Source organism: Moschus berezovskii, chromosome 2 (assembly GCF_049115385.1).
Source record: "Moschus berezovskii isolate FMDL1 chromosome 2, NW_MosBer_1.0, whole genome shotgun sequence".
Taxonomy (NCBI): Eukaryota; Metazoa; Chordata; class Mammalia; order Artiodactyla; family Moschidae; genus Moschus; species Moschus berezovskii.
In genome coordinates this window covers 46,364,812-46,391,019 of record NC_142461.1, presented here as the reverse complement: position 1 = coordinate 46,391,019, position 26,208 = coordinate 46,364,812, and the positions used below count along the sequence as shown (strand labels likewise).

Below are 26,208 nucleotides of genomic sequence, written 5' to 3'. Positions count from 1 at the left end.
CTGTAGCTGCTTTCAAGATTTTTTCTTCCAATGTGAATGACATGTCTGTGCATGGGTATCTGGTTTTTCCTAGGATGAAGTTTGTTCGGCTTCTTGAATGTGCAGGTTTATGTGTTGGGCTTTCACCAAACTTGGAAGTTTTCAATCACTACTTATTAAAATATTTTTCAGCTCTGCAACTTTTCTCCTTTCCTTCTGGGATTCCAAGGACACAAATATTAGACTCTCAGGGACTTAGAGCTCTGTTCACTTTGTTTTTCACACTCTGTTCAGCTTAAACAATTTCCACTAGTCTATTTTCAAGTTTACTGACTCTTCTACTGTCATTTCCTATCTGCTACTGAGTCCACCCAATGATTTTTTAAATTTTGCTTACTGTATTTTTTATTTCAAAAATTTTGATTTGGTTTTTCTTTATATCCTCTATTTCTTTGCAGGTACTTACAATTTTAACATTTGTTTCAAGGATGTTTACAATTGCTCATTTGAATGTTTTTATAATAGCTCCTTTAAAGTTCTTCTCATATAATCCCAAAATCTAGGTTAGGGGGTCATGGATATCTGTTGATTATCTTTCCCTGAATGAGTTGAGATTTTCACGGTTCTTTGATTGCCAAGTAATTCTGGTTTATTTCCTGGACATTTTGAGTATTATAGTATGAGATTCTGGGTCCTGTTTATATCCTATTGAGGATGTTGACATCCAAAACATAGTACCCAGTAGAACTGAAACTGTTGTCTTTACAAGGACCTGCTTATGAAGCTGGCCCTTGGGTGGCACCTGGGAACTAAATCCCCTATACGAATATGAGGCACTTCCTAACTGATAAGGGTATTATAGCGCTGCCAACGTGATTTACGGTGAACATGTGCTTCCTTCTGGGACTGTGGGATTTTGGTAGCTGGTAAGTTTAAGATGCCTATGTGACCAGTCCCCATAAAAACCTGGGGCAGTTCATCTCTAATGGGCTTCACTGAACAGAAACACTGTGTTTGTGTGGCTGCATTTTACTGCCTGAGGGAGAGTGTGCTGTATGTGACCCCTCAGAGAAGAGGCAGAGCACAAGAAGCTTGCACATGGATTCCTCCAGACTCTGTTTGGGTCTTCTTCCCTTATGGTCGGCTGTGGAGCCTTGCTATGTTGCTGGAACAACTCTTACCTGTGAGAACAACTATATGCTGAGTCATACTATGAGTCCCTCGAGTGAATCACTGAATGTGCAGGTGACCTCAGGAGTCTCTCAAACAGCTGGCATTTTTGTTTCAGCTGTCTGTGGGCTATGGTTCCACTGTTAGCCCACTTTTCACGGGCTCTGCAGGCCTGTCTGGGTCTGTTCCGTGAGTACCACTCAAGTGTCAGTCTGGGACCTAGATGGACTGCTTAGCTAATTAGAATCAAATCCACACATGAACAGGTATGGGGTGAGTCCAGGAGTTCATAATCAACTTATCAGGGTTGCTTTCCAAAGTTCCTCTCTCTCCATGGCCTCCCCAACATTTTCTGATTCCCCCTGTAGGTAAGTCTTTCAGCCTGAAATTACCCACTTCCAAAAAGCGGTGGGAGGGTAGAGAGAGAAGCCAACCTAGCAGTAAGGTTTGGCCCTGACTCCTGGACCTGATGGTGCATCAAGGGAGAAGGGTCCACACCATGAGTCCTGGCTCCTTCAGGTACTCCTGGCTGCTCCAGCTGGTGCACCGTTGTCCTACCACAGAAGTGCCTGTAGGCTGAGGCATGAGAAAGTGGAGATGGAGAGAGAAAACCCAGCGCTCCTCCTCCACTCTTTCTGAGCTCTAAGAATCTCTGGCATCTTAAGCCAGAAATAGAGGGGTTTTTCTGGATCCCTACACCACAGTGTGTGCTTCCAGTTTCAAGTTATACTGAGTTCAAGCTGAGGAACATGGAGGTTAAAAAACTTGTAAACTCTTCACTGGTTGGGTGGCACTTTGAATTCAGGTGTTCTCCCCCAATAATCTGCTGACATGTGCTCTTCAGAGTTTTGAATAGCTCACCATGTATCCTGCCTGCATTTTATATTAATAGCTGAGTTCAGAGGAAGACACAGGGAGGCATGTTTCATCCATCCTTACCGAGAAGTACATCACTGACTTCTAAATTGTACTTAAAACCTAAATGTGGAAATCCTTAACAACCTGCTCGCTTTAGGTTTCATCTTCCACCAGGCTCTATGCTGGGCAGGCATCCACGCACCTGTCTCTGTGTTGGCGCCGATTGGTGGTCAGGGCCACAGCAATATTGTCCCACGCTTTCCAAACTTCCCCTTGGCCTGGGTTCTCACAGCCAAGCTGATGCCAACATTCATCAAATACGGCTTTCCACTTCTCATCAGCCGGCACCGCCAGGTTTCCAAGCTTCCTGCTAATAAAGTTATGTCAACCTTTTACTGATCACTTATTTTTGTGCAAATATCCTAAGGAACAGAAACTTTCTAATAACATATGAACTATAAATACTTTTGTGACAAAAGCTGCCTAAGTTGATAGTGGCTCCCTTGTTTAAAGACTGAATAAAAAGTGTAAAAGGATGGTTTTTAGCAACTTTGTGTTTATTAGATACTATGGCAAGCCACTCCAGTACTCTTGCCTAGAAAATTGCATGAACAGAAGAGCCTGGTGGGCTGCAGTCCATGGGGTCGCTACTAGTCGGACACGACTGAGCAACTTCACTTACACTTTTCACTTTTCACTTTCATGTATTGGAGAAGGAAATGGCAACCCACTCCAGTGTTCTTGCCAGGGATGGCGGAGCCTGGTCGGCTGCCGTCTATGGGGTCGCACAGTTTCGAACACGACTGAAGCGACTTAGCAGCAGCAAAGTGTATGAACTGTTAAGTATGAATAACATCAGATTTATCTCCTTTGCTTTCTACATTTCTACAGAATTGATTTTGAAAAACTGATTCCTGCTAAAAAGAGAAGTTTCTGTGCCTTGCATATCTCACAATGAGAACTGTAAAATACATTATGCACTGGGTTCTAAAAATACTCTTTAAGAATAAACATGCTACAGAAAGTATATCATGCTCCCATGAAAACAAATAATCTGAGATGCTATCAAAATACAAAAACAAAGCAGAAGCTGGAATCAGTAAAGGAAAATAAACATGCCAAAAACCTAGAGAAAGAACACAATACACTTAGAGACTTTGATTTTTCCCCATATATGCAGCGTATACTATTCCACTTATTGTATTTATAGGGCTGATCTTTACTTTTCAAAATCAAGTTGTGCAGGGCTTCCATTTTAAAAGGTTCTCTTTCGGTCAATTTGGATACCTGTACCATTAACAGTAAGATTATTCCTGCACCCAGAATTTCCATCAGTTTAAACATTTATGCTCTGAGGCTATAATCTAAGACAAGACTATAGATTTAGCTATCTGTAGCAGTGTCAGTGACTTAGCAGCAGCAGCAGTGTCAGTTTACAATTCAGGGTTATACACTGCTTACAAAAACAGATTTTAAAAACTTGTTCTGCGTTTGAAATATTAACCAGTTTTTACAAAACCAAGACAACTCAAAATGTTCAATAATTAATCCATAATTAATACTCATTACTCACAAAGCTTTAGGTCTGTCTTTATCACTCTCATACAGACTAGGCTTGAAGTATGTTCCAGTGATTTTGATCCCAGATCCCCATTCTCCACTAAAATAACCTTCAATGTAATCTCCATTTGGCATAGTCAGTGTTCCCTAGGTAATGGTAGAGAAAATGTGGAATTACAGGAAGTATTTCCAGTCTTAAAAATCAAGGGGGGGTAAAAAAAAAAAAAAAGCACTACATAGTTGGCATTTTCACTTTTAACTAGTCCCTAATCCTACCCTTATGGCAGAAAGTGAAGAGGAACTCAAAAGCCTCTTGATGAAAGTGAAAGAGCAGAGTGAAAAGGTTGGCTTGAAGCTCAACATTCAGAAAACAAAGATCATGGCATCTGGTCCCATCACTTCATGGGAAATAGATGGAAAAACAGTGGAAACAGTGTCAGACTTTGTTTTTTTGGGCTCCAAAATCACTGCAGATGCTGATTGCAGCCATGAAATTAAAAGACGTTTGCTCCTTGGAAGGAAAGTTATGACCAACCTTGATAGTATATTAAAAAGCAGAGACATTACTTTGCCAACCAAGGTCCATCTAGTCAAGGCAATGGTTTTTCCCGTGGTCATGTATGGATGTGAGAGTTGGACTGTGAAGAAGGCTGATCGCCGAAGAATCGATGCTTTTGAACTGTGGTGTTGGAGAAGACTCTTGAGAGTCCCTTATACTGCAAGGAGATCCAACCAGTCCATTCTAAAGGAGATCAATCCTGGATGTTCATTGGAGGGACTGATGCTAAAGCTGAAACTGCAATACTTTGGCCACCTCATGCGACGAGTTGACTCACTGGAAAAGACTCTAATGCTGGGAAAGGTTGGGGGCGGGAGGAGAAGGGGACGACGGAGAATGAGATGGCTGGATGGCGTCACCGATTCTGTGGACATGAGTTTGAGTGTACTCCGGGAGTTGGTGATGGACAGGGAGGCCTGGCATGCTGTGCTTCATGGGGTCCGTGGAGAGTCGGACACGACTGAGCGACTGAACTGAACTGACTGAATCCTTAAAAAAAGTGTATGTACATGTATGTGCAAAAAGAGTATATGAAAATAACCCATGGGTTAAAGAAAAAGAAATAACAAGAAAAAGTGTTAAAATACTTTGAACTGTATAAAATGAATACACAACTTATCTAAATTGATGCAATGCTACAAAAGCAGTATTTGAGGCAAATTTAAGGCTGTAAATGTCTATATTATTTAAAAAAAAAAAGATATGAAGTCAATAATCTAAAATTCCACCTCACAAAATTAGAAAAAAGCAAACAAACCCAAAGCAAGAAGATACTAAAGATTAGAGTAAGAATCAATGAGAAAAAAAATTAGAGATAAAAAACAATGAAACCAAAAGTTGCTTCTTTGAAAAGATATGAAAACTTGACACACATTTAAGAGGATTGACTAAGGAAAAAAGACCAACGCTTAACTAGATTGATCAAGAAAAAGGGAAGACATAAAATTAGAAAATCAAAAAGCAGAGGATATTAAAATGCAATAAGCTATAAACAAGTAAATTCTTAAAATGTCAAAATATTTGAATATATACATTTCACCAAAAAAGATAGATGAATTGCTAATACAGTACTTGAAGATATGCTCTATAACGAGATTATTAGTCACTAGGGAAATGTTAATTAAAACCATGAGGTTTCAGTTCACATCCACTAGAATGACAAAGAGGAAAAAAAATAAAATAAAAAATACTGGCAAAGGTGTGAGGAAATTAGAATCCTTATACATTGATTATAGGAATGTAAAATGATGTAGCCACTTTGGAAAATAGTTTAGCCATTTCTTAATATGTTAAACATCAATTTTCCATACAACCCAGCAACTGTACTCCTAGGTATCCCCTGAGAGAAATGAGAACACATGTTCACACAAGAAGTTTTAAGTGGAAATGGAAAACAGAAACAAACTCACAGAGACAGAAAACAAACCTGTGGTTTTGAAATGGGAATGGATAGGATACGGACAAATTAGGGGTATGGGATTAACAGACACAAAGTACTATGTACACAGTAGATAAGCAACAAGGATATACTGTATAGCACAGGGAATTATACCCATTATCTTGCCATAACCTATAATAGGGGCAAAATCTGCAAAAATATTGAGTAGTCATGCTGTACACCTAAAACTAACACAATATGATAGATCAATCATATTTCAATTTAAAGAAGAAGAAAAGAAGTTGTAGTTAACTTCACTATACACAGTAGCCTAAAGTTGCAAACAGTCTAAAGTTGAAAATAATCCAATGCCCATCAACTGGTGAAAGGACAAAAGAAATGTGGTTTTGGGGTGCTGTTCAGCAATAAAAAGGAATAAAGTATTGCATATGCCACAATATGTAAAAATCTCACAAACATGCTAAGTGTGAGAAGCCACACAAAAGAAAACCCTTGTTGTATGATTCCAACTACATGAAAGGACCTAAAAGGGCAAATCTATAAAGTTCATCAGAGGTCGTCTGGGACTGGAAGTAGAACCAGGGAATGACTATAACCGGGCAGGAGATGGTGATGGAAATGATCTCAAACTGGATCGTGGCAGGAGATCAGTCCTGGGAGTTCACTGGAAGGACTGATGTTGAAGCTGAAACTCCAATACTTTAGCCACCTGATGCGAAGAGCTGACTCACTGGAAAAGACCCTGATGCTGGGAAAGACTGAGGGCAGGAGGAGAAGGGGACAATAGAGGATGAGATGGTTGGATGGCATTACCAACTCAATGGACATGGGTTTGGGTGGACTCCGGGAGTCAGTGATGGACAGGCAGGCCTGGCGTGCTGCAGTTCATGGGGTCGCAAAGAGTCGGACACGACTGAGCAACTGAACTGAACTGAATGGTTGTACAACTCTGCATACGTACTAAAAATTCACTGAAATGCACACTTGAAACAGGTAAATTTTATTGGAGGTTAGCTTTTTTAAAGATCAAGAAAAAAATCAGTAAAAGATTATTAAGAGAGAGAGAGAAGTTTCCAACCTTTCCACTGAGGGTCCAGTCATCTGAAAATTCACCTTCATAGATAGTATCATCTTCAGAAAGTAAAACCCCATTTCCCTATGTGAAGAAACAAAACAAAAATCACAACACACAAAACATGCAGTAACTTAGGGTATCTGTAGCCACATCCTCCAAAGCCTTACATAATCTTAAAAAAAAAAGATAAGAAAAATTGTATTAGGGAAGGTGGAACATTAATAAAAAGATGACTTAAAAATTAAGGACAAGGAGTTTTAAAAAGTCAACCGTAACTATACGCAAAATATTCTACTCACCATCATTTTATTAAGATGAAAGTTGCCTTCATAGTATAAACCAAACTGGGTAACTACTACACCATTGCCTTGGCATACATCATCTTGCCACAGTCCCATATACTTCTCCCCTCTGCAGAGAAATAGAAAAAAAAAATTAAAAATAGAAATTAAAAAAAAAGAAAAGAAATTAAAAAATCAATGATGATAAGGATGAGGTAGGGAAAAAACAATGATCACATGGAAGATACTAGTATCACCCCCAGGTTAGTATCTGTCCCATTTCACTAATTAAAGTGTTAACCATGTCTTCTCCAACATGGGAGAATGTGACTGCAAAACACGTCCCACTCTGAGCACTGTCCTCTCAGGAACTGGTGTTTCAGATGATAAAGAATCCGCCTGCAATGAGGGAGATCGGGGTTCAAACCCTGGGTTAGGAAGATCCCCTGGAGAAGGGAATGGCTACCCACTCCTGTGTTCTGGCCTGGAGAATTCCACAGACAGAGGAGCACGGTGGGCCACAGTCCATGGGGTTGCGAAGAGTCGGACACAACTGAGTGATTAACACACACATACTATCAGACATAGATCTGTACATACTTGCAGGGCTTCCTTGATAATTATAAAATATTTAATTAATGCCAGAATTCAACTAGAAACAATGTCACTCAAGAGGTGAACTTAAACCTATGCACAATTTTTCTTATCCAGTTTATTGACTTAAATGGGGTTTATCAAAAAAGAAGGCTCATTCTTCCACCTACTCAAACTCAAGAGAAATCTTACTAATCTTCACTAAAAAAATCAAAGAGTACAAACTACCTGTTAAATAACCATGGATTTTAGTAACTACAGCAAAAAAATTTTAATCCCACATTATGACAATAGCATGTGTGTGCTAAGTTGCTTCAGTCGTGTCCAACTCTGTGCGACCCTATGGACTACAGCTCACCAGGCTCCTCTGTCCATGGAATTCTCCAGACAAGAATACTGGAGTGGGTTGCCATGCCCTCCTCCAGGAGACCTTCCCAACCCAGAGATTAAACCCACATCTCTTACGTCTCCTGCACTCACAGACAGGTTCTTTATCACCAGCAACACCTGGGAAGTCCCAACAATAACATGAGGGGGAGATTATATATTCAGTCTAAAAGCAAATCAGGCCAAACCAGATACAGAGGCAAAAGAACTATATTCCTCCCCGAAGTTTAGTTCATTGAATTTAACCAAGTTTGATTCCTGGGTGGCTGGCATGGTAACAAGTCAGAGGCTTGACAGGAACAACTACATAGAAAGGTGTTTAGATACTATTTCATAATCCCAAAAGGGAATTTCCACTGCTCTTCCTAACTTTTTATTCCTGTTATCTACTGACTGCATTAAAGATTTCTCTTTGTATAACAGTCACAGATTTGGTAGCCTCTTTGAGACACAAAAAGCTTTGTATGGGTGAAGCTTTAAGGAAAACCATACCAATGTTAATTTTGAATGATCCAGATCTTGAATAGAAGTAACCTGTTGTCTGGTTCACAACCGAATGAAAAAAATGACACCTGACAACTCTGTTTTCTTATTAAAAATGTTCTCAGTATTGTCCAATTAATACACTTAGCCTTCATAAAATCATCTTTTTTTAGAGACGTTATAGGAACCTTATCCTTTCAACTGAACTGTGAGAGTAGAAGCAGAATACTGTACCTTGTGATATCATCAAAGACACCGTATCCTGCTTTCTTATCCATTACCCACTGGCCAATGAACATACTGGGAGAAGAGGAAGTCAGCTTTCCGCTTCGCAGGAGACCATGACCATGACGCATATTATCTTGAAAACAGCCTTCAAACACTTCACCAGAGGCATAACTGTGGTTAGAAAGAATGGATAAAGATCACAAGCACACTGAATGCTGATGCTCATTTTTACAATGTTTAGGAAATTCAAAATTATACTCATGTCTCACTGGTAGCTGTATTTGTTTATTTATATGATTATTTTTCACCAATCAAAAATCTCATTTTTGAATAACTGGGTTTAAGAAGTTGAAGGTGTTACAGGGGCATTTTATGTTAACATGGGGGAAAATGTGTCCTTATGGGAAAATGCAATAATAAGTGATCTCTGAAAGAATGACAGGCTTTATCCACACTAGAGCTATGCAGTAAATATCAGATAAATTCACAAGCAAGATACCTAGGAGAGTCTATGAGAAAGTTATGGTTTACAATGATTTTATAGTTTTAAGAACTAAATGATAAGCTAATATCTTCATCCTGTGATAGAGAGGCTGATATTTAAAAGAAAAGTCAACACATTTTCAGTCATTAGGGATAAGTAAAATTTACAGAGTGGAAACAGAAAATTCAGGTTTACATGATTTTCTTTTAAATTTATTTTTAATTGGAAGATAATGGCTTCACAATATTGTATTGGCTTCTGCCATATAACAATGTAAATCAGCCATAAGTCTACATATGTGCCCTCCCTCTTGAACCTCTTTCCCACCTCCCACCCCATCCCACCCCTCTAGGTTGTCATAAAAGAGTGCTGCTGTGAGCTCCCTGTGTTAAACAGCAACTTCTCATTAGCAACCAGTCAGCAACCTTTCCAGTGCTATTACCTGTAGACTCCTTGACCACACATTTTTCCTTCTTTCCAATGGCCCACATAATGGTCTTCTTTGTTCAGTGCTTTGTTTGGGATTCTATATTCTCCATATCTGCCAAGGAAAATAAAAACATTTTTAAGATGCATATATGAATATGTTGGTAAATATAACAAGAACAGAGAAAAGATCTACCTAGAAGAGTAAACGGGTTATTGGTTTACGTGGTTTTCTATCACCTAAGCTATTTGGCAAGTCCAGAGGAATGTGATATCAACATCATTACAGAGTAATTAGGTGTTTTATCCCAAGTCCAATGAAAAACATTTAGAGAAGGCAATGGCAAGCCACTCCAGTACTATTGCCTAGAAAATCCCACGGATGGAGGAGCCTGGTAGGCTGCAGTCTGTGGGGTCGCTAAGGGTCGGACACGACTGAGCGACTTCACTTTCACTTTTCACTTTCACATATTGGAGAAGGAGATGGCGGCCCACTCCAGTGTTCTTGCCTGGAGAATCCCGGGGATGGGGGAGCCTGATGGGCTTCCGTCTATGGGGTCACACAGAGTCAGACACGACTGAAGTGACTTAGCAGCAGCAGCAGCAGGCCTATTTTTGCCCCTAATTAGCTGCATCACCTTGGGTAAGTCTAGGTACCCAACTCCCTCATCTGTGTAATAAGACAGGTAAATCAAGAGTATCTCAAGTCTCTTCTCATTCTGAAATTCCATGAAATAGAGATTAAAAGACATTAAAATTTATATTATCACACACACAAAAATTACCTACCCAATTTATATAATAATCTTTTCATATAGTAAAATAAATTAGTTCTCTAACATAAAACACTTCACTACCATACATTTATCATGTAATCATATTTATAGTGTTAGAAAACATGACTTGTTTATATAAAAATAACATCATTTGAATATCATTAAGATAAATATCATTTAGAAGATTTCCCCTTCAACAGATCACAGAAATTAAAGATGAATTAAAATTATTGAAGGGAAAATTCCTCTATGTCATTTGTGAAAAGGGGGCACTTGATCTCAACAGTCTCAACATCAACATTATCCAAGGTTCTCAGTCCTTACAACTGAGAAATGGATAGAAAAAACAGTACTATGTCAACAGATAGAAGCTGTGTAATTTAAGGTCATCAACTGTCAAAGCAATGATTCATTCTAGGTAAAACAAGTCTGCAGCCTGGATTCCTAGCTCTCTTCATGTTCATACCTGTGCATGACAATCCCAATCCATTTCCAAAAACATAAAACAAAATTCTACTGTCTTGAAAATAACTGTGAGCACAAAATAACGCACTTTAAGACACTTATGTTCACAATGTCCTTACCCATCTTCCAAGCCATTCCTGAACATGCCAGAATACATCTTTCCATCTGGCCACTTCAAAACCCCTCTGGAAAAGCATAAGCAAATAATAATACATGTCAATTAAAGTTTCCGGTAATCAGTACTTTTTCAGTAGTTAGACTACCATCCTTACTCCAGACATAAATCAAATCATGGACATGCTAACCTGCCATGAGGCTTCCCTGAAAGCCAGCGTCCATCATAGGTTGCATCCTTTAGGCGAGGATCCTTGTAGAAAGTGTATTTGGCACTGCGTGAAATTGGTGGTTCCTGCCTCTGAATACTGCTGCCACTTCCATAAGGTGGAAGATCAGACATCCCCCTCAAAGCCTGATCCACAGCTTGGCTTATAGCCCGGAGCCACTTTGTCTAAGAGCAAAAAGTACATGCCAGTAAGCTTAAGGCAACAACTCATCAAGCATTGCTTTAAATCTTGATAGCTTTCCTTAGTGTGGAAATTTCATCTGACTCCTAACACTCTTTTTATTGAGTAACACTGATTGGCTCTTAAAATTCATTGCTTTATGTTTTAAACTGTTACATTAAAACAACAACAAAAATCTATTAATTCTGGTTTAATGAAGATTTATCAGACATAATTATGGATCATTAAGCAAGCAAGAACAATTTGTATTTCTTCCTCACTACTGTAAGAGACAGAAACAGCCAGGTCAAAGATGGAAAGAAAATACCATAAGACTAACCTTTTCCTGGGGTGTTGATGAAATGAGAGTGAACTGCTCCTCGGGTGTAGTTATCTTTAGGCCATTCCTAAAATGCGCACAAGGACAAAGGCCAGTAGGTATGACAACCTGTCATTATAACATCAATCCTCAAATATGAAAAGCAACTTGTTTATTTCAAGAGGATCAGAAGTCAATTAGATGTAAATGCAGTCCTGCCCTGGGTTTGGTTCCCCTAGTGGGAAAATGACACAGTTTCTTTGCTCTGGGTTAAACAATGGGGGTGTAAGCAGTGGAGAAGCCCTTCCAACACTCGTCACGTTGGCTCTGTCATGATCCTTCCCACTAGGCCACTTACTATCTATGTGTTGGGATGGTGAGCACTCTTGTACACAATAGGGAGGCCTCTTGAGCTTTTATTTGTCTAAGGAAGCAACCTGGGTAAGTAACACAAGAAGGGAATGAGGTAGCGGGGGACACTTACACACCACCAGCTTCTTCAGAAAGTGGCTCAGCCCACAGTGTGGCCAAAGGGAAAACATGGTGTGTGGAGAACTGAAACAGAGAATGTGGAGACACGTGTGAGAGAGCCCATGTGGGCCCTGAAGCTGCTGCTGCAGAACCCCTTCAAGTGGTTGAGTCCACCTCAGCCACATCCCCATAACACAGCCAACCCCAGTGGTCTCACCATGTGTGCAGCTATGGACCCCTTCACATGGCTGACATTTTCAATTTGGAAACTAAAAGAGCTCCTGGAAGTCTAGCCTGTGCCACCAAGCAAGCTAAACATTCTCTTTCACTCAAGTGTTTCAGTAAAATCACAACAGTTTGTAAAATAAACTGATGGTACGATTAATTAAATACTTATAGTACTGCCCCTTCCATGGCTTCTTTTGAGGTAAGGAATCTAGCCTACCTGGGCATGGACTAGGGCATCATTAAAGAGAATGAACCAGTTCACAGAAAACCTCCCAGCGTGCTGCAGGGACAGGGCCCGGTTGCTGCTCTCACACAGCAGCCGACGCTCGGGCTTCCGCAAGGAATCCTGGGATTGAAAACAAATACAAAATCAAAGTATCAAAATTATTTTATGCAAGGAGAAAAAGAATAAAAATTACAAATCACATTTAGGAGAATTTGTTGGTCATAGCTTAGCTTGGTGTTAATAAACTTAAATTCAGATGGGACCCGAACATTTTTAATAAAAGCAGAGCTCAAAGGAAAATAAAAGACAGGAAAGTGGCTCAGGTGGTAAATCTGCCTGCTATGCAGGAAACCCGAGTTCAATCCCTGGGTCAGGAAGAGCCCCTAGAGAAGGAAATGGCAACCCACTCCAGTAGTCTTGCCTGGAGAATTTCACAGACAGAGGAGCCAGGCAAGTTACAGTCATGGAGTTGCAAAGAGTTGGACACGACTATGCAACTAACTTTCAGTTTCACTTTCAGGAACAAACTAAAGAAGAAGAGACATATTCAGAAAGATTCCCAGCGATGAGGGAAGGTATTAATACTCAGACCCCCCATGGCTGTGGTCCTTAGATCACCCTTAGAAAAGGGGTCACTACACCACCATTACCGTAAACAAGTGAAGAGTCAAGAAAATTATGGCAGCTATTACAGCTATGCCTGCTGTCTGTGGGGTCATGACCATTGGCATGGTTTACCGTCATTTTTCCAGGAAAGGTCTTCCAGAAACTCAGCGTGTATTCTGCTTCCTTCCTTTTCCTGCCGAGATGGAGAGCAAGTGACTCATAACAAGAGCTGGAATCCTGCAGCTTCTGGTATTCTGGAGATGTCTAGAGGCCAATAATTAAGAGGAGGGAAGAAAGATATATAACAATTGTCCAGAATTTGTAGACTCATTGTGGTTTAGATATATAGTAATAAATTTAGGGAAGGAAGCCAGCCTAAGAAAAGACATGGTACACTAAAGGGAACTGGGAAAAAAGAAGACTGTCTCCATAAAATTCTACCACATACAGGTACCACATACAGCTACACACGTATCACATACAGGTACATATGTAATAGGGGAAGAACTCAAGAGGGAAAAGAAACAAACACTGGCAGTTATCAGTAAGGAGGAAAGCAGAGAACTCAAGATAGGAGAGGAATTATCAATGGTTTTGGTCTCAGGATCCCTCTATTTTGCTTCTGTGGGCTCTATCTCTTGATATTTACCATATCGAAAAATAAAGGTTAATTTTTTTTAATCTTTATTAATTCAAATATAACAACAATTTTTAATGGACATTACAATTTTCAAAACAATAAAATGTTTCATATGAAAAGCGGCATTGTTCCACAGTTTTTCAAATCTCTTTATTATGTGTTAAAAGATTTTCTGCCACTGCATTTAATCTGTTGAGACTGTTTAGTTCAAACAAATGAAGAAAATCTTGCTTTATACAGTTGGAAATACAGCTGAAATTAGATCAGTTTGGGGTAATACCAAAACCAGACAAAAGAAAAGACCTACGAGACCACGATAGGATCAAACATAAAAAGGCCACAAAAATTCCTAGATCATTCTGAAGACATCTGTCCTAAATAAGAACCCCAAGATATAAAAAAGTCTAAACTATAAGAAACCCTAGAATCATTATGGTTTCTCTAGAGCCCTTCAGAATGGAAACTAAAACAACACATTTCAGTACAATTTCAAAAATGACTGTCTTAGGACCAGCTTTAATATACACTCATATCCTAGAGTGATGCTAATTTTCTAGGACTCCACCTAACTAATTGTATACAGAAAGTGATCTAGTTAACATTTGAGAAAATCCTGTAACACTGTTGATTTTTCACAGCATATGTCAAAGTGACCCAAATACCTGGCATTAAGTCTACCATGAATCCAGGCCAGGTGCTAACGCCACACTGCCTTAGAAGGGTGTGTCATTATAGGCAGGGTTTTAAACAGCTCTGTTTAACTTGTAACTTGTATTCAGTGTGTACTCAAAGTTGGACAACTACTGAATAAGTAGCAAAACTGGGTCTCAGCTTTAGACTGACATAAAATGAATAAAATTAATCTTGTCAAGGCCCTGAAAGGAAATTGAATGCATAGCAAAGAACACTAGATAAACCTACAGTCATACTTTCTTTTTTCATTTCCCAGAAGAAAATTAAATTTAGTGGAGTTCCAGATCTTGGGGTAGAATAATTCAAACAAACAACTATGGTTCTTGGCTTCCCAAGTGTCCATAAGAGGTATATATGTGAGCTTACCACTTCAAAACAAGTAGCAAGTTTTAGCAAAACTTTTGCATAATTATGAAGTCGTCTGATTGGCAAGAAAAACAGAGTGTTCAAAATTTCCATCAACTGGGTGTTTTCATCATCCACTTCTGATAAATCTTGCAACAGTTCCTGGTTTTTATTTAGGAAATCACTGAAGGTAGAGAAAGAAAGGGATTCAGTTAATCATTTTCATATTGACAATATGCATGATATTAAATAGAAGTATTTCACCACATACTACTTTCTTCAAAATGCACATTTTTAGGTGCTGTGAAAGAAAGTAACAGATGATTAATACAATGAAACAAACATGATGTAAGGGAAGCCCATATTCAATTATATATATATAATTTCAGGCTTCCCAGGTGGTGCTAGTGATAAAAAATCCTTCTGCCAATACAGTAGACTCAAAAGACGTGAGTCTGATCTCTGGATTGGGAAGATCCCCTGGAATAGGAAATGGCAACCCACTCTAGTATTCTTGCCTGGAAAATTCCATGGACAGAGGAGCCCGGCGGGTTACAGCCCATGGGGCCACAAAGAGTTGGAAACGACTGAGCAACTGAGCACACACATAAATAAGTTCATAATTAAAATTTTACTGCAAATTTTAAGGCTCATCAGTAACCCATTGAGATTATCTGCACCACACTAAAACACTTAAAAGAGCTGTAAAGAAGTAAGAGGGCTTCCTTTGTGGCTCAGCTGGTAAAGAATCTGCCTGCAATGCAGGAGACCTGGGTTGGGAAGATCCCCTGGAGAAGGGAAAGGCTACCCACTCCAGTATTCTAGCCTGGAGAATTCCATAGACTGTATAGTTCATGAGTCGGTGGAACAGAATAATAATCATTATCTGTCACTTAATGAACAATAATTATGTGCCAAGTACTGCCCTCACTGCTTTGTAAGCACGATACTGTAACTTTTAGCTACAAGTCTTCAAAAACAAAACAATGTCACACAAGGCTATAACACAAAAATGAGTAATTTTATAATCCCTTAGAGAACTATGGAATAAAGAGATATTTAACTCAGAAATTATATAATATTATCTTGGAAAAATGGAGAAATATGTAATAATATCCAGGAACCCGTAAGTTCAATGGCACAAAGTGGACTGCTCTATAATGTAATTAAGAGATCTTGGAGAGTGTGCTGCAGGGAACATGGCCCAAATTTTTGTTTATACTTGGCTTGTTGGATGGTCCTACTTACTCCTCCATGTTCTGCTGGGGAAACTCGCTTAACCCTACGTAAGTATTCTGCTTTGACCAGCTCCTGAGAGATGGAGGTGGTACATAATGAACACATACTCCTTCTGCCTACATTTCTCCTGGATGCCCAGTACTAGACCAGGAATATTCCAACTCTTGTGAACCCTATTATTTTTCTGGACTCACTGAAGTACTTGCCTATAAATTTTCCCATAAGGAGCCCTACTATGCTCTCAGAAAACCTGAACTACTCTGTTTAGCATATTTTCTCTTGGGAGTTTTTAATCCAATAGTGGCAATATTGTTCTTTCTTTATATGGCTAGGTTTGCACTTGTTACCCAAAAAATAAATATATTAAAGGTAGAAACAACCCAAGTGTCCATCAACAGATGAATGGACAATCAAAATGTGGTATATTCCTAAAATGGAATATTATTCAGACATACAATGAGATGAAATTTTGATATATGGTATCACATGGATGGACTTTGAAAACATCATGCTTAGGGAGATAAGCCAGACACAGAAAGACAACTACTGTATGATTCCACGTATGTGAGGTACCTAGAGCAGGGAAATTCAGAGAGACATGAAATGGAATAGAGGTTACCAGGGGCTGGTGGAGGAGGGGAAGTCATTTTTAATAGGTATAGAATTTTTGTTGGGGATGATAAAAAGCTTGGTGTGTAGATAGTGGCTTATACAACATGTGAATGTACCTGATGCCACAGAAATTGTACCCTTAGGAATGGTTAAAATGATAAATATTATGTATATTTTACTACAATATTAAAAAAAAAACTTTATGAAGATCAAACTACCAGGCTAGTCTGAGGTGAATGTCTAAGTGATAAACCAGCTGAGTGAGGAAAACGTGGGCAGGTTCACTACCTGCCTGTGGGCCCACTAGTTATGATCTAGAGATTCTCAAATGGTTCTTTTTAAATGAATATCTTAAAATTCTGATCTTGTAAACAGAAGTTAAAAAAAGACGTTATTACTGCCTTTAACTATGTAAAACCAAGGGATTTATGAACCACCACTTCAGAAAGGCAGCCCAAATACAAATTTAACATCTGCTGCCATAGCTCAGAGTCACCCAGAGTTCATTCATTGCTTTCTACCCATCCAGGCTCTAGCAAAAGGCTTTCACTTATGCTATTGTGAACTGGACTCTGAAATACTAGCTCTTCTTAGGCACCCAAATACACAGACTGCTATAAAACATGTTCCTTGGTTGTTAGAATAACTGGAAACTATGTATTTGCTTACATGGCAGGTTTAGCAAGAAGCTGGAATCCTCCCATAACCAGGAAATTTGTAATAGATGTGCAATACCTTGAGCAAAAAAGAAAACACACAGATATTAGTGTAAAAGTAAATTTGCTCTTCAGAGTGAACAAGCATCTGGAATAAACACTTCTTGGTATCTCATGAGTGAGTTTCACTTCAGAACTTTGTGATGTTAATAATCATGAACTACGTAGGGCATGTTATGTGATCATCACAACGGTCAGGAGTAAAAGGCCATTTTAGTAAAGATGTTAATAGGAATTTTTTAAAAAACACTTTAAGCTATGCAGAAGATGCTAGAATTCATTTGGTATGTTTTACTTTGGTAATTTAACAAATGTGAGAAAACACAATTTAAGTTGTTGGATTTAAAAAAAATTTTCTCTAATCTTCACTTTAAGTTTTCCAATTAAGTCTTCAGAAATAAACAATAGGGAAGGTAAGAATATATTTTTAAAAGAACTTAAGTGAAAAAATGTTAAAAAGTGTCGGTAAAGAACTGATCTACAGTTAAAGAGGAAGTCGTGACATACTGCTTCACACCACATACATTTCTTCCACACTCCTGGGCCAGCAAATAAAGTCAACTGACTTTGACAAAGAAGGCAAATTCCTACTAAAAACACCCCAAGGTACTGAACACTTAAAAATAGTTACAATGGTAAATTGTATGTTATGTGTATTTTACCACAATTATAAATAATTTTTAAAATTCATATACAAATCAAGTTTTTTACCTGACCAGTCATTATAAATACACTTAAAAAACCCAAGGAATCAAAATAAAAGCACTTTCACGCATAAGTCCTGAAGTAGTACAGCAGAAAAAGAGAAATATACATGAGATCTATACAAGTCAAAAAAGAAAAATTAATGCCAGTAAAAGCTGAAACCTTCACACATACAAAAATCTAGTTTAAAAAAGAAAATTTATATCAAATTATGCTACTTTTTATGTCTGAAAGAAGATGAGTTAAAAGACTCTAACGAGGGTATTTCCTCCTAGACAACAGCCAACAGCTTCAAATATATTCAGTTTTGCTTAGAACTAAAATCACATACATCCATCTGCACATTTATGCCTAAGTCTGTAAGGAAATACACTAAGATTATTAACAATGGCTGTGTCTGATAGTAGGATTATGAGTGACTTTAAAATCAATGCTTCAGATCAATAGCATAACCTAACACACATTAAAGTAACACTTAAATTATGCCTCACATCACAATGCCAAAATGAAAATGAAAAATGAAAAATAAAAAGTGAGAAATACTGATATTTCAAATACAGTTAGGATATTTTACTTGAATAACATGAAAAGAACCTTGGATCACTATCCTAGGTTTTATTGTAAAAAGAGTTTTACTTTTAAACCCTCTTTTACACAACAGTGAAAAGCAGGCATTGGAAGAGCTCCATATTTACGATCATTAGTTGATCTTAAAATAATCCGTTTACTTATTTCTTCAAATTTCAGTATAATTTATCTAAGTACAAAATTGTTCTCTAAAGAGCCATCTTTATTATAGTACATTTTGTAAATTAAGAATAAATTCTACTAGAATGCAGAAGGAAATTTGAGAATGCATTATTTTCTTTTTTAATTTTCCCCTCTTAGAGCAAACTAAAATTGTAGTGATGTGGAGCTATATAGTTGTCTTAAGATTAAAGCACTGCTTTGCAATTTCTATTACCTTATAGAACTCTCCCTAATCTAGTTTCTTCTGATTAAGGAGCTGTTCTCCTTGGCAGAATAACCCTGCAGAGACTGAACATGACACGGGACTGGATACTTGCTCTGTATAACTATCCAAGAAGAGACTTGCATGCTTCAGGATGACCAAACTCCTGGCTTCCTTTATCCCCTGAAGGAAGCTGCTCAGTGAGGTTCCATGCTGACCAATTAGGTAACACAGCTTGCTGAATCGGCTTGCAACTTCCTGCAACAGCTGGACTGTATTTGCGGTGCCCAGATTTTCTGGAACAAAACGATGATGATGATAACATAACCTAAAGACTCATTATACAAATACTTTCTTATGATCAAGATTATGAATTTTCCTTTACTAAAAATTCTTAACATGTTGAAATGGACTCTCAACTATGGAACCCAAATAATCACAGTGCTTAAAATGCAGAGATCAGTGTCCAGTCATTTCAAGAACTTATTAAAAACACATTCATGGGACCCCTACAGATTCTGACTCAGCAGACCAGAGTTTAGACACCAGGATGGATATTTTTTTTAAAGCACTTTCCAGGTAATTCTGAAGACGAGCTATTTGATAACAACTGTGCGAATCCAACTCTCTTCTCATCTTGAAGACAAGTCATCTAAGGCCAAGGGAAAGGAAGTGAAATATCTACCTTTACACAACTGGTTAGTAACAGCCAGGAATTAAACTCACTTCTATAGCTATACCTTTGTCAACATTTCCCACTTTTGCACTGACTTCAGCTCTGCTTGCCCCCTGGATAAGCCCTACCCTTCCATGCAAAGAAAAAGATTCCAAAAAGATTGCCTTTGATCAAGATTAAGACTAAGTCTAAGACTGACTTAGACTGCCTTGGTTACTCTTAACTTTATGGACATCAGGAGATTACTACTTTTTCCCAGTCCAAACTCTCTAAGCAATGAGGCTGATGAGCAGACCCCATGAAATCAATATAGAAATCAGGAATCAGAACAGGAAAAGGGCAGGTTTCACTTTCTTTTCAGAGCAACCCATGAAGCTTCTAGCTTGGACGGCTTCCTATCTCTTCCCAAAGACTAGGGAGCTGGGCCCACCCACTGGAGGAGAATTTATAGAACAGGAACTCTACAACATTTAAAAAAGCAAAACATGTTAAAAACAAAAGCAAATGCTGTCTCCAGATTATATAGGGACTGAATTCAGAAAGACTTTAAGTTTTAGTTGTTTGAAAAATAGATGTTTTCCCATTAAAAACAATGGACTGACCTACACAAGCCAATGTCACCCTAATGTGGAAAAGTGATGCATGAACGGGGCACAATTTAAGTACTAGAGTACTAGTCTGAATTCTGTGGCCTCACAGAGGGTCAAGGAGTTCAGGTGAATGAAAGAGAAAAAAGGTCCTTTCCATTTTCTGAGAGTAGGGTAAAACCTACAAAAGCTTTTGACTAGGGGAAGTTCGGAGAAGGCAATGGCAAGCCACTCTAGTACTCTTGCCTAGAAAATCCCATGGACAGAGAAGCCTGGTAGGCTGCAGTCCATGGGGTTGCTACCAGTCGGACACGACTGAGCGACTTCACTTTCACTTTTCACCTTCACACATTGGAGAAGGAAATGGCAGCCCACTCCAGTGTTCTTGCCTGGAGAATCCCAGGGATGGTGGAGCCTCGTGGTCAGCCGTCTATGGGGTCGCACAGAGTCGAACACAACTGAAGCGACTTAGCAGCAGCAGCAGCAGCAGCAGCAGGGGAAGTTAATCTTTAATAGCCCACCCACCCATCTCCATTCTGCATTCCTTTATAACCTCCTGGAGATCCCAGTATTGTATTTCTAGACAGTAGCACCCCATCAAGGACTACTGTAATCTACTTTCTCCATATTATCTCCTTACCTTCAATCCCTGTTGTCACTGATTACAGCTAAGGGATAAGATTTAATCAATTTCTGCTAATGTGAGGGGTAAGATCCTTAACACTCTTACAGTTATTCACATTTTGAGATACTACTTGTAAATCCAAATGAAGTTCTACTTGATAAAATTCTAAGAAGCAGAACAAAGAAAATGAAAATTTGTAGTAGTATATAAGCTATCTTGGGGCTTGCCTGGCAGCCTAGATGGTAAAGAATCTGCCTGTAGTGCAGGAGACCTGGGTTTGACCTCTGGGACCAGAAGATCCCCTGGAGAAGTGAATGGCAACCCATTCCAGTATTCTTGCCTGGAGAATTCCATGGACAGAGGAGCCTGGCAAGTTACAGTCCATGAGGGTCTCAAGGAGTCGAACATGACTGAGTGACTAACACTTTCACTTTACACTTTTAAGGTATCTTAGAACCAGTGCAGCTAGAAGTGCTGTTTAGAAGTCTGACTCCTAGGATCAACTTTTCCACAGTTGCTCTGCTTCTCTGCCATGGATCTTATGAAAGCTCCATGTTTCTACTTCCATAAGTAACAGGAGTTCTTAGGGTGCCAGGATAGGGGAGCTGGGCTACCAGCAAAGAGAAAATGGCTTGTAAGCTGTTGACCACCTGGGCACAAAAGAAGAGACTGGAAAGAAAGGAGCACAGTACAACTCAAACAAAAAGTTTTCTTTATTTGTGATATAGGAAGAGGAGGTAAAACAAGACTCCTGATAATTGACTGGCTGGTACTTACCTAAACCAAGAAGAGGCCTGAGAATCTGGGACTTGATATCACTTAGTTTTGAATAGAAGCGTCTTTCAGTAGTAGCCAACTCATGGAGACTGGCAATATATCCCATAATGTTTTTGTCCACCAAGGCTAGATAACTGTCTTTTCCTGCTGTCACTCTGCTTATATACCCAAGCTAAAACAGGAGAAGAAAGAGATTAAAGATAAAATCTAATTTACTAGCAGTAATTTGGGCACTGAAGTTGGTTCATAACAGTTGGTGAGAGCCAACAGCTAACTATGCAGGAATTCTGCAGCAAGTTGGTTATTAAATCATTAGTAGTTTGAAAGTGGCAATGGTGAAATTTACAAAAAAAAAAAAAACCCCAAAAAACTGGAAAACATTACAAATCAGAGCTTTTGAGTTTACTGTGATTTTTAGGGCTGGTTTACCAGTATACTGTTGTTATATACATATTACACAATCTATATACAACTATAAACATCTATAGTATTATTGCCATAATACCTTTTATTTCACTTTATACATAGTTAGAACCACAAATATTCTAAATATACAAAGATCCAAATGATACAAACACATGTCTCAGGACTTCTTTTTGCATGAAACAGATGAGAGCAGAGACCATTTCTATGCTGTATGTCAAAATACCAAGGATCAAGGAGCTATATTTTAAAAGTACAACAGAAAGAGATTTTCTTTAAAAGTGGACTTTGTCATTTATTCATGATAGCACTGAACAAAAACATTTGATGTCTTTGTCACATGTCCCTATTAAACTAGGCAACCAAGCTGCAGGCTCAGTACACTATTAAGAGCCCATGGTAACTAAAGACACAGATTGAGCCTCATCACTTTCATCAGCCCATTTCATCCTTTACCTGGACTGTGGAATCTTTAATGAGGAATGTGGAGTCAGGGCCAAGAACTACAGAGAGTCAATTAGTACGTCTGGAATAACAGGCTATATACAGGTCAAGAGTCAAATCTTGCCCAGTGTTACCTTTAGCAAGAAAGATCTTGCCCTTATATACAGCCACAATTACATATTTAGCCAGAAAACAAAGGATTTAAAAAAAAACAAACAGTCCATAGGATATACTATTCAGTAAAAAAAAAAACCAGAATGTACAAGCTTTGAAGGTTAATTTCCTTGCAATGTTGTGAGGAAAAAGAAAACCAGAAACAGACCAATGGTATTAAGTTTAAGAAAAAGAGGTAAGTAGTAGGAAAGCAAATAAATTCAGGTCAACAAAGGAAAAATAAGTTAACAGTAGTAAACAAAAGAAAAAGCTAAGAGAAGAGGGGAAGCGATGGGAAACAGCACTGTTGGTAGCCTGTCAGGTCTGCCACGAGCCCACCTCAGGCCCCTGCAATTTTCACTTTCTACTAACAGTTAAAAATTCATTATTCAATTTCTATTCTGATTCATTTCTGAGGACTCCATAAACACAGTCAGAAAACTGCTGTGAAATAAATATTTTTAATATTCCTATGTGAGGGTGTTATGTCAACAATTATTTATAAAAGCATTTACTGCAACAAATACTTATGAAAGGTATTTATAAAAGAGGATACAGCTGTAAATGAGAGAGCCTAAAATCCCTACTCTAATGAATTTTACAGTTAAGGAGGACAGACAATAAACAAAATAAGTAAACGCTATAGAGGGTGAGATGATGATAATACACTGTGGAGAGAAATAAGGCAGGAAAAGGAGATGTGGAGTGAAAGGGAATGGGAAGTGGTTTGCAATTTTAAATACATTAGTCAGGGACACTTAATAATAAGCATACACACAAATAGCAACAGAAACAAAAGACTTCTCATGTGTTACGGGATGTGGGCCTTAGGATCTAATTCCTGTTCACCTTACTACAGGAGAGAAGGACTGGCATCTTAGTACCACTGTGATTCTCTGGAAGGCTGTCACCTTCTGTTGGGTCCTGCCGGCCACTGTAACATAACCCAGGCTGGAAGTCTTCGGTATCCACTAAAAACAGGGAATAATCCTGGCCTGCAGCCACACTCCAGACTCCATTTTCACTGTTCACCTGCAATGACAGGAAGACATGTCTGTCTCAGATGAAGGAATCAGATGCAACTCCACGTCCACGATAACTAGAATGTTAGGTTACCTGAACAAGTGGAATAAAAGTTAGTCACATCTCAGAGGGCAAAACTCACCCAGAAACATACCCAATCAACTGGAGAACAGATGCAGGAGTGAAAAGGAACCCTGTTCAGCCAGTAAATGTAGAACTGGATTGTTCTATAAAAAACTGAAAAATTAGATTTCAAAAAGAAAAAAACCATACATTTGATATTTTAATTGTTATTTCTGGAAGCTGTCATAGGACTTAGCTTGTACTATAATCAAAGACCCAGAAACTTCAAGAGCCCTATGCTGACAGCTAGGACACACCTTTGTCCATTCATATTCTGCTATGTACCCAAAAATCAAGGTAAAAAGAAAACCTAACTAGGCTGAATTCCATTCTGGCCAACTAAACCCATGGGTGCTAAAACTGCTTTCTGACTTGGAACTCACTAACTCTCACATGACTTTACTGTGTCCCAGGATGTTGCATCAGGCAGAAACCCCTAGAAGCCCATCTACAGGGATCCCCTAGACCAATGGTGCTCAACAAGAAGCTTTTGCAGCAGCAGCAGCAATCATCTAGGAACATGTGAGAAACGCAAACTCAGGCCACAGAGCCACTGAGTGGACGGACTGGACAGTCGGCTTCGACAAGCTCTCCAGGTGTTTATGATACATGCAAAAGTTTGAGAACCACTGCTTTAAACCAATGGCTTTAGGTTTCCAGGATTCCAGGTAGTGATTCAGGAGCCACCATAGAAAGGCAGGTGCCTGAGTTCTATCCCCACCCACCTCCATCCTTCAACTAAGACAGTCCCACAGTTATCTGTTTTATGTAGGGGATTCAGCACAAGGTTTCATTTGAAGAAAGTGTTCTGCTATGAAAACTACTGCCCCATCCTGCAGACCCAGCTTCAGCCATGACTCGTGTAACAATAAAGCAAAAAATTTCTAATCTTGGGATTCCATGTCTAGATCTGGTTCACATCCTGGGTGATTAGGTGATTGTGTGTGAGTGACTATCACGCACATCTCCACTACTTCACGATTATCCTCTTCAGTCATGACATTATCTTCTCAAATTCAGGTTATCTATAAAACTGACTTCCTGCTGGTTTTGCAAAGAATGAATTAAAACTTTTGCAGGAGAAAGAGCTGTCTTCCTAGTTTCTAATCAAAACTAATTCAGGTCTCACTCTGCCTTGATTTAATTCACACATTAATTAAAATGACTTCAAAATAATTTTCTCAAATAAAAAACCAAAATAAAACCTTCCCCCAAATAAAGACCAAAATAATGATGGTGCATTTTCAGAGGTATAGGTAAAGAGTAATGAAACTAAAACCTTATAAAAAACTCTATTCTCTCTTGTCCAACTCTAAAATGCTAAATAAAAATTGTATTTCCAGAATCTCCATGCTGGATTATAAAACTTTTCTTAGTAGGAATACAAGCATGTTCTAATTTATTCAAATGAACAGAAAACAAGAAACAATGATTTACCATATTTTTATTTGTAATAAAATATCAGAAACTGAATTTGCTGTTCAGTTGCCAAGTCATGTCCAACTCCTCAGGTCACAGTGTTCAAAACTGAATAGCTTACCACTAAAACATTTTATGCTAAAAATATTTAAGACTGGAGCTAGAAATAACAACTGCTCTGTAGTGTTTCATTTAAGTCTTTCCTTCACAGTAAAATTAGTTCACTGGAAGGAAAGGCAACAGGTACAGGTCTTATGTAGTGATGGATGCACGGTGTACACTGAATACATGAATCACTGGAATATATATAACTGCAGCTTATACTTTGAACCATGTTCCTGACACTGAAGTTAAACATCCTTTTCTAGCCTCTAATACTCTCAGCCAGAGAGCATGCATCAGGATGGAGAGGATTCAAACTCCTAACACATGAGCCCCATATCCTATTCTCTTAGGCTACTGGGCTATTATCATGCCTACTCTCTGCCCACAACACATCCGCTCCCAAAACAGTCAATACTACTGATGAATTTTGTATTTCTGCAGAATGCTGTGACAGAAAAAAAAAGGTTGAGAAACGGTCCTCTAAAACTGCACCCATTACATAAACTAAAACCAATTCATACAGCAGTGAAGAAATTATCTAAACTTTTAGCTTCCCTATATGAAAACAAAAAGCGTTACAAAAAGGTTTTACTACTGTGCACATAAAAACAAAACGAACCGTCAAATAATGTCATGTAAAAGTTACACTTAAAAAAAAGTCAAACTTAAGTGAGAAATCGAAGAGTAGGCATTATTTGGTAGTATAAAGCTTAGAAGTCAACCTCACGGTCCAAGAAACATTTGCTTTAAAATAACTTGTTCATTTTTACTTAAAAAAAAAAAACAAAAACAGAACTATGAATACTTAGTGCAGCTAAGAAAAAAATACAATATTAATACAAACTAACACATCAAAAACGGGAACATTTTGCCT

At 38.5% G+C, this 26,208-nt stretch overlaps 1 protein-coding gene across 3 annotated transcripts in view; it reads right to left on the bottom strand.

Moving 5' to 3' along the window:
- The window catches only part of ALS2 (alsin Rho guanine nucleotide exchange factor ALS2), a 60,362-nt gene that overhangs the window by 8,235 nt on the left and 25,919 nt on the right, over positions 1-26,208 (bottom strand). For 2 of the 3 annotated variants that reach the window (XM_055397662.2, XM_055397665.2), the window contains 17 exons: positions 23,514-23,696; positions 21,645-21,816; positions 19,095-19,275; positions 17,276-17,341; positions 14,777-14,939; positions 13,210-13,341; positions 12,463-12,591; positions 12,031-12,101; positions 11,568-11,634; positions 11,030-11,232; positions 10,844-10,909; positions 9,500-9,598; positions 8,580-8,744; positions 6,900-7,011; positions 6,604-6,681; positions 3,581-3,714; positions 2,210-2,377 (listed from right to left, as the gene is read on the bottom strand). In XM_055397662.2, coding sequence (XP_055253637.1) covers positions 2,210-2,377; positions 3,581-3,714; positions 6,604-6,681; positions 6,900-7,011; positions 8,580-8,744; positions 9,500-9,598; positions 10,844-10,909; positions 11,030-11,232; positions 11,568-11,634; positions 12,031-12,101; positions 12,463-12,591; positions 13,210-13,341; positions 14,777-14,939; positions 17,276-17,341; positions 19,095-19,275; positions 21,645-21,816; positions 23,514-23,696 — 2,189 coding nt within the window. The remainder of the gene's footprint in view (positions 1-2,209; positions 2,378-3,580; positions 3,715-6,603; positions 6,682-6,899; positions 7,012-8,579; positions 8,745-9,499; positions 9,599-10,843; positions 10,910-11,029; positions 11,233-11,567; positions 11,635-12,030; positions 12,102-12,462; positions 12,592-13,209; positions 13,342-14,776; positions 14,940-17,275; positions 17,342-19,094; positions 19,276-21,644; positions 21,817-23,513; positions 23,697-26,208) is intronic. The other variant, XM_055397663.2, reaches the window with a different exon arrangement.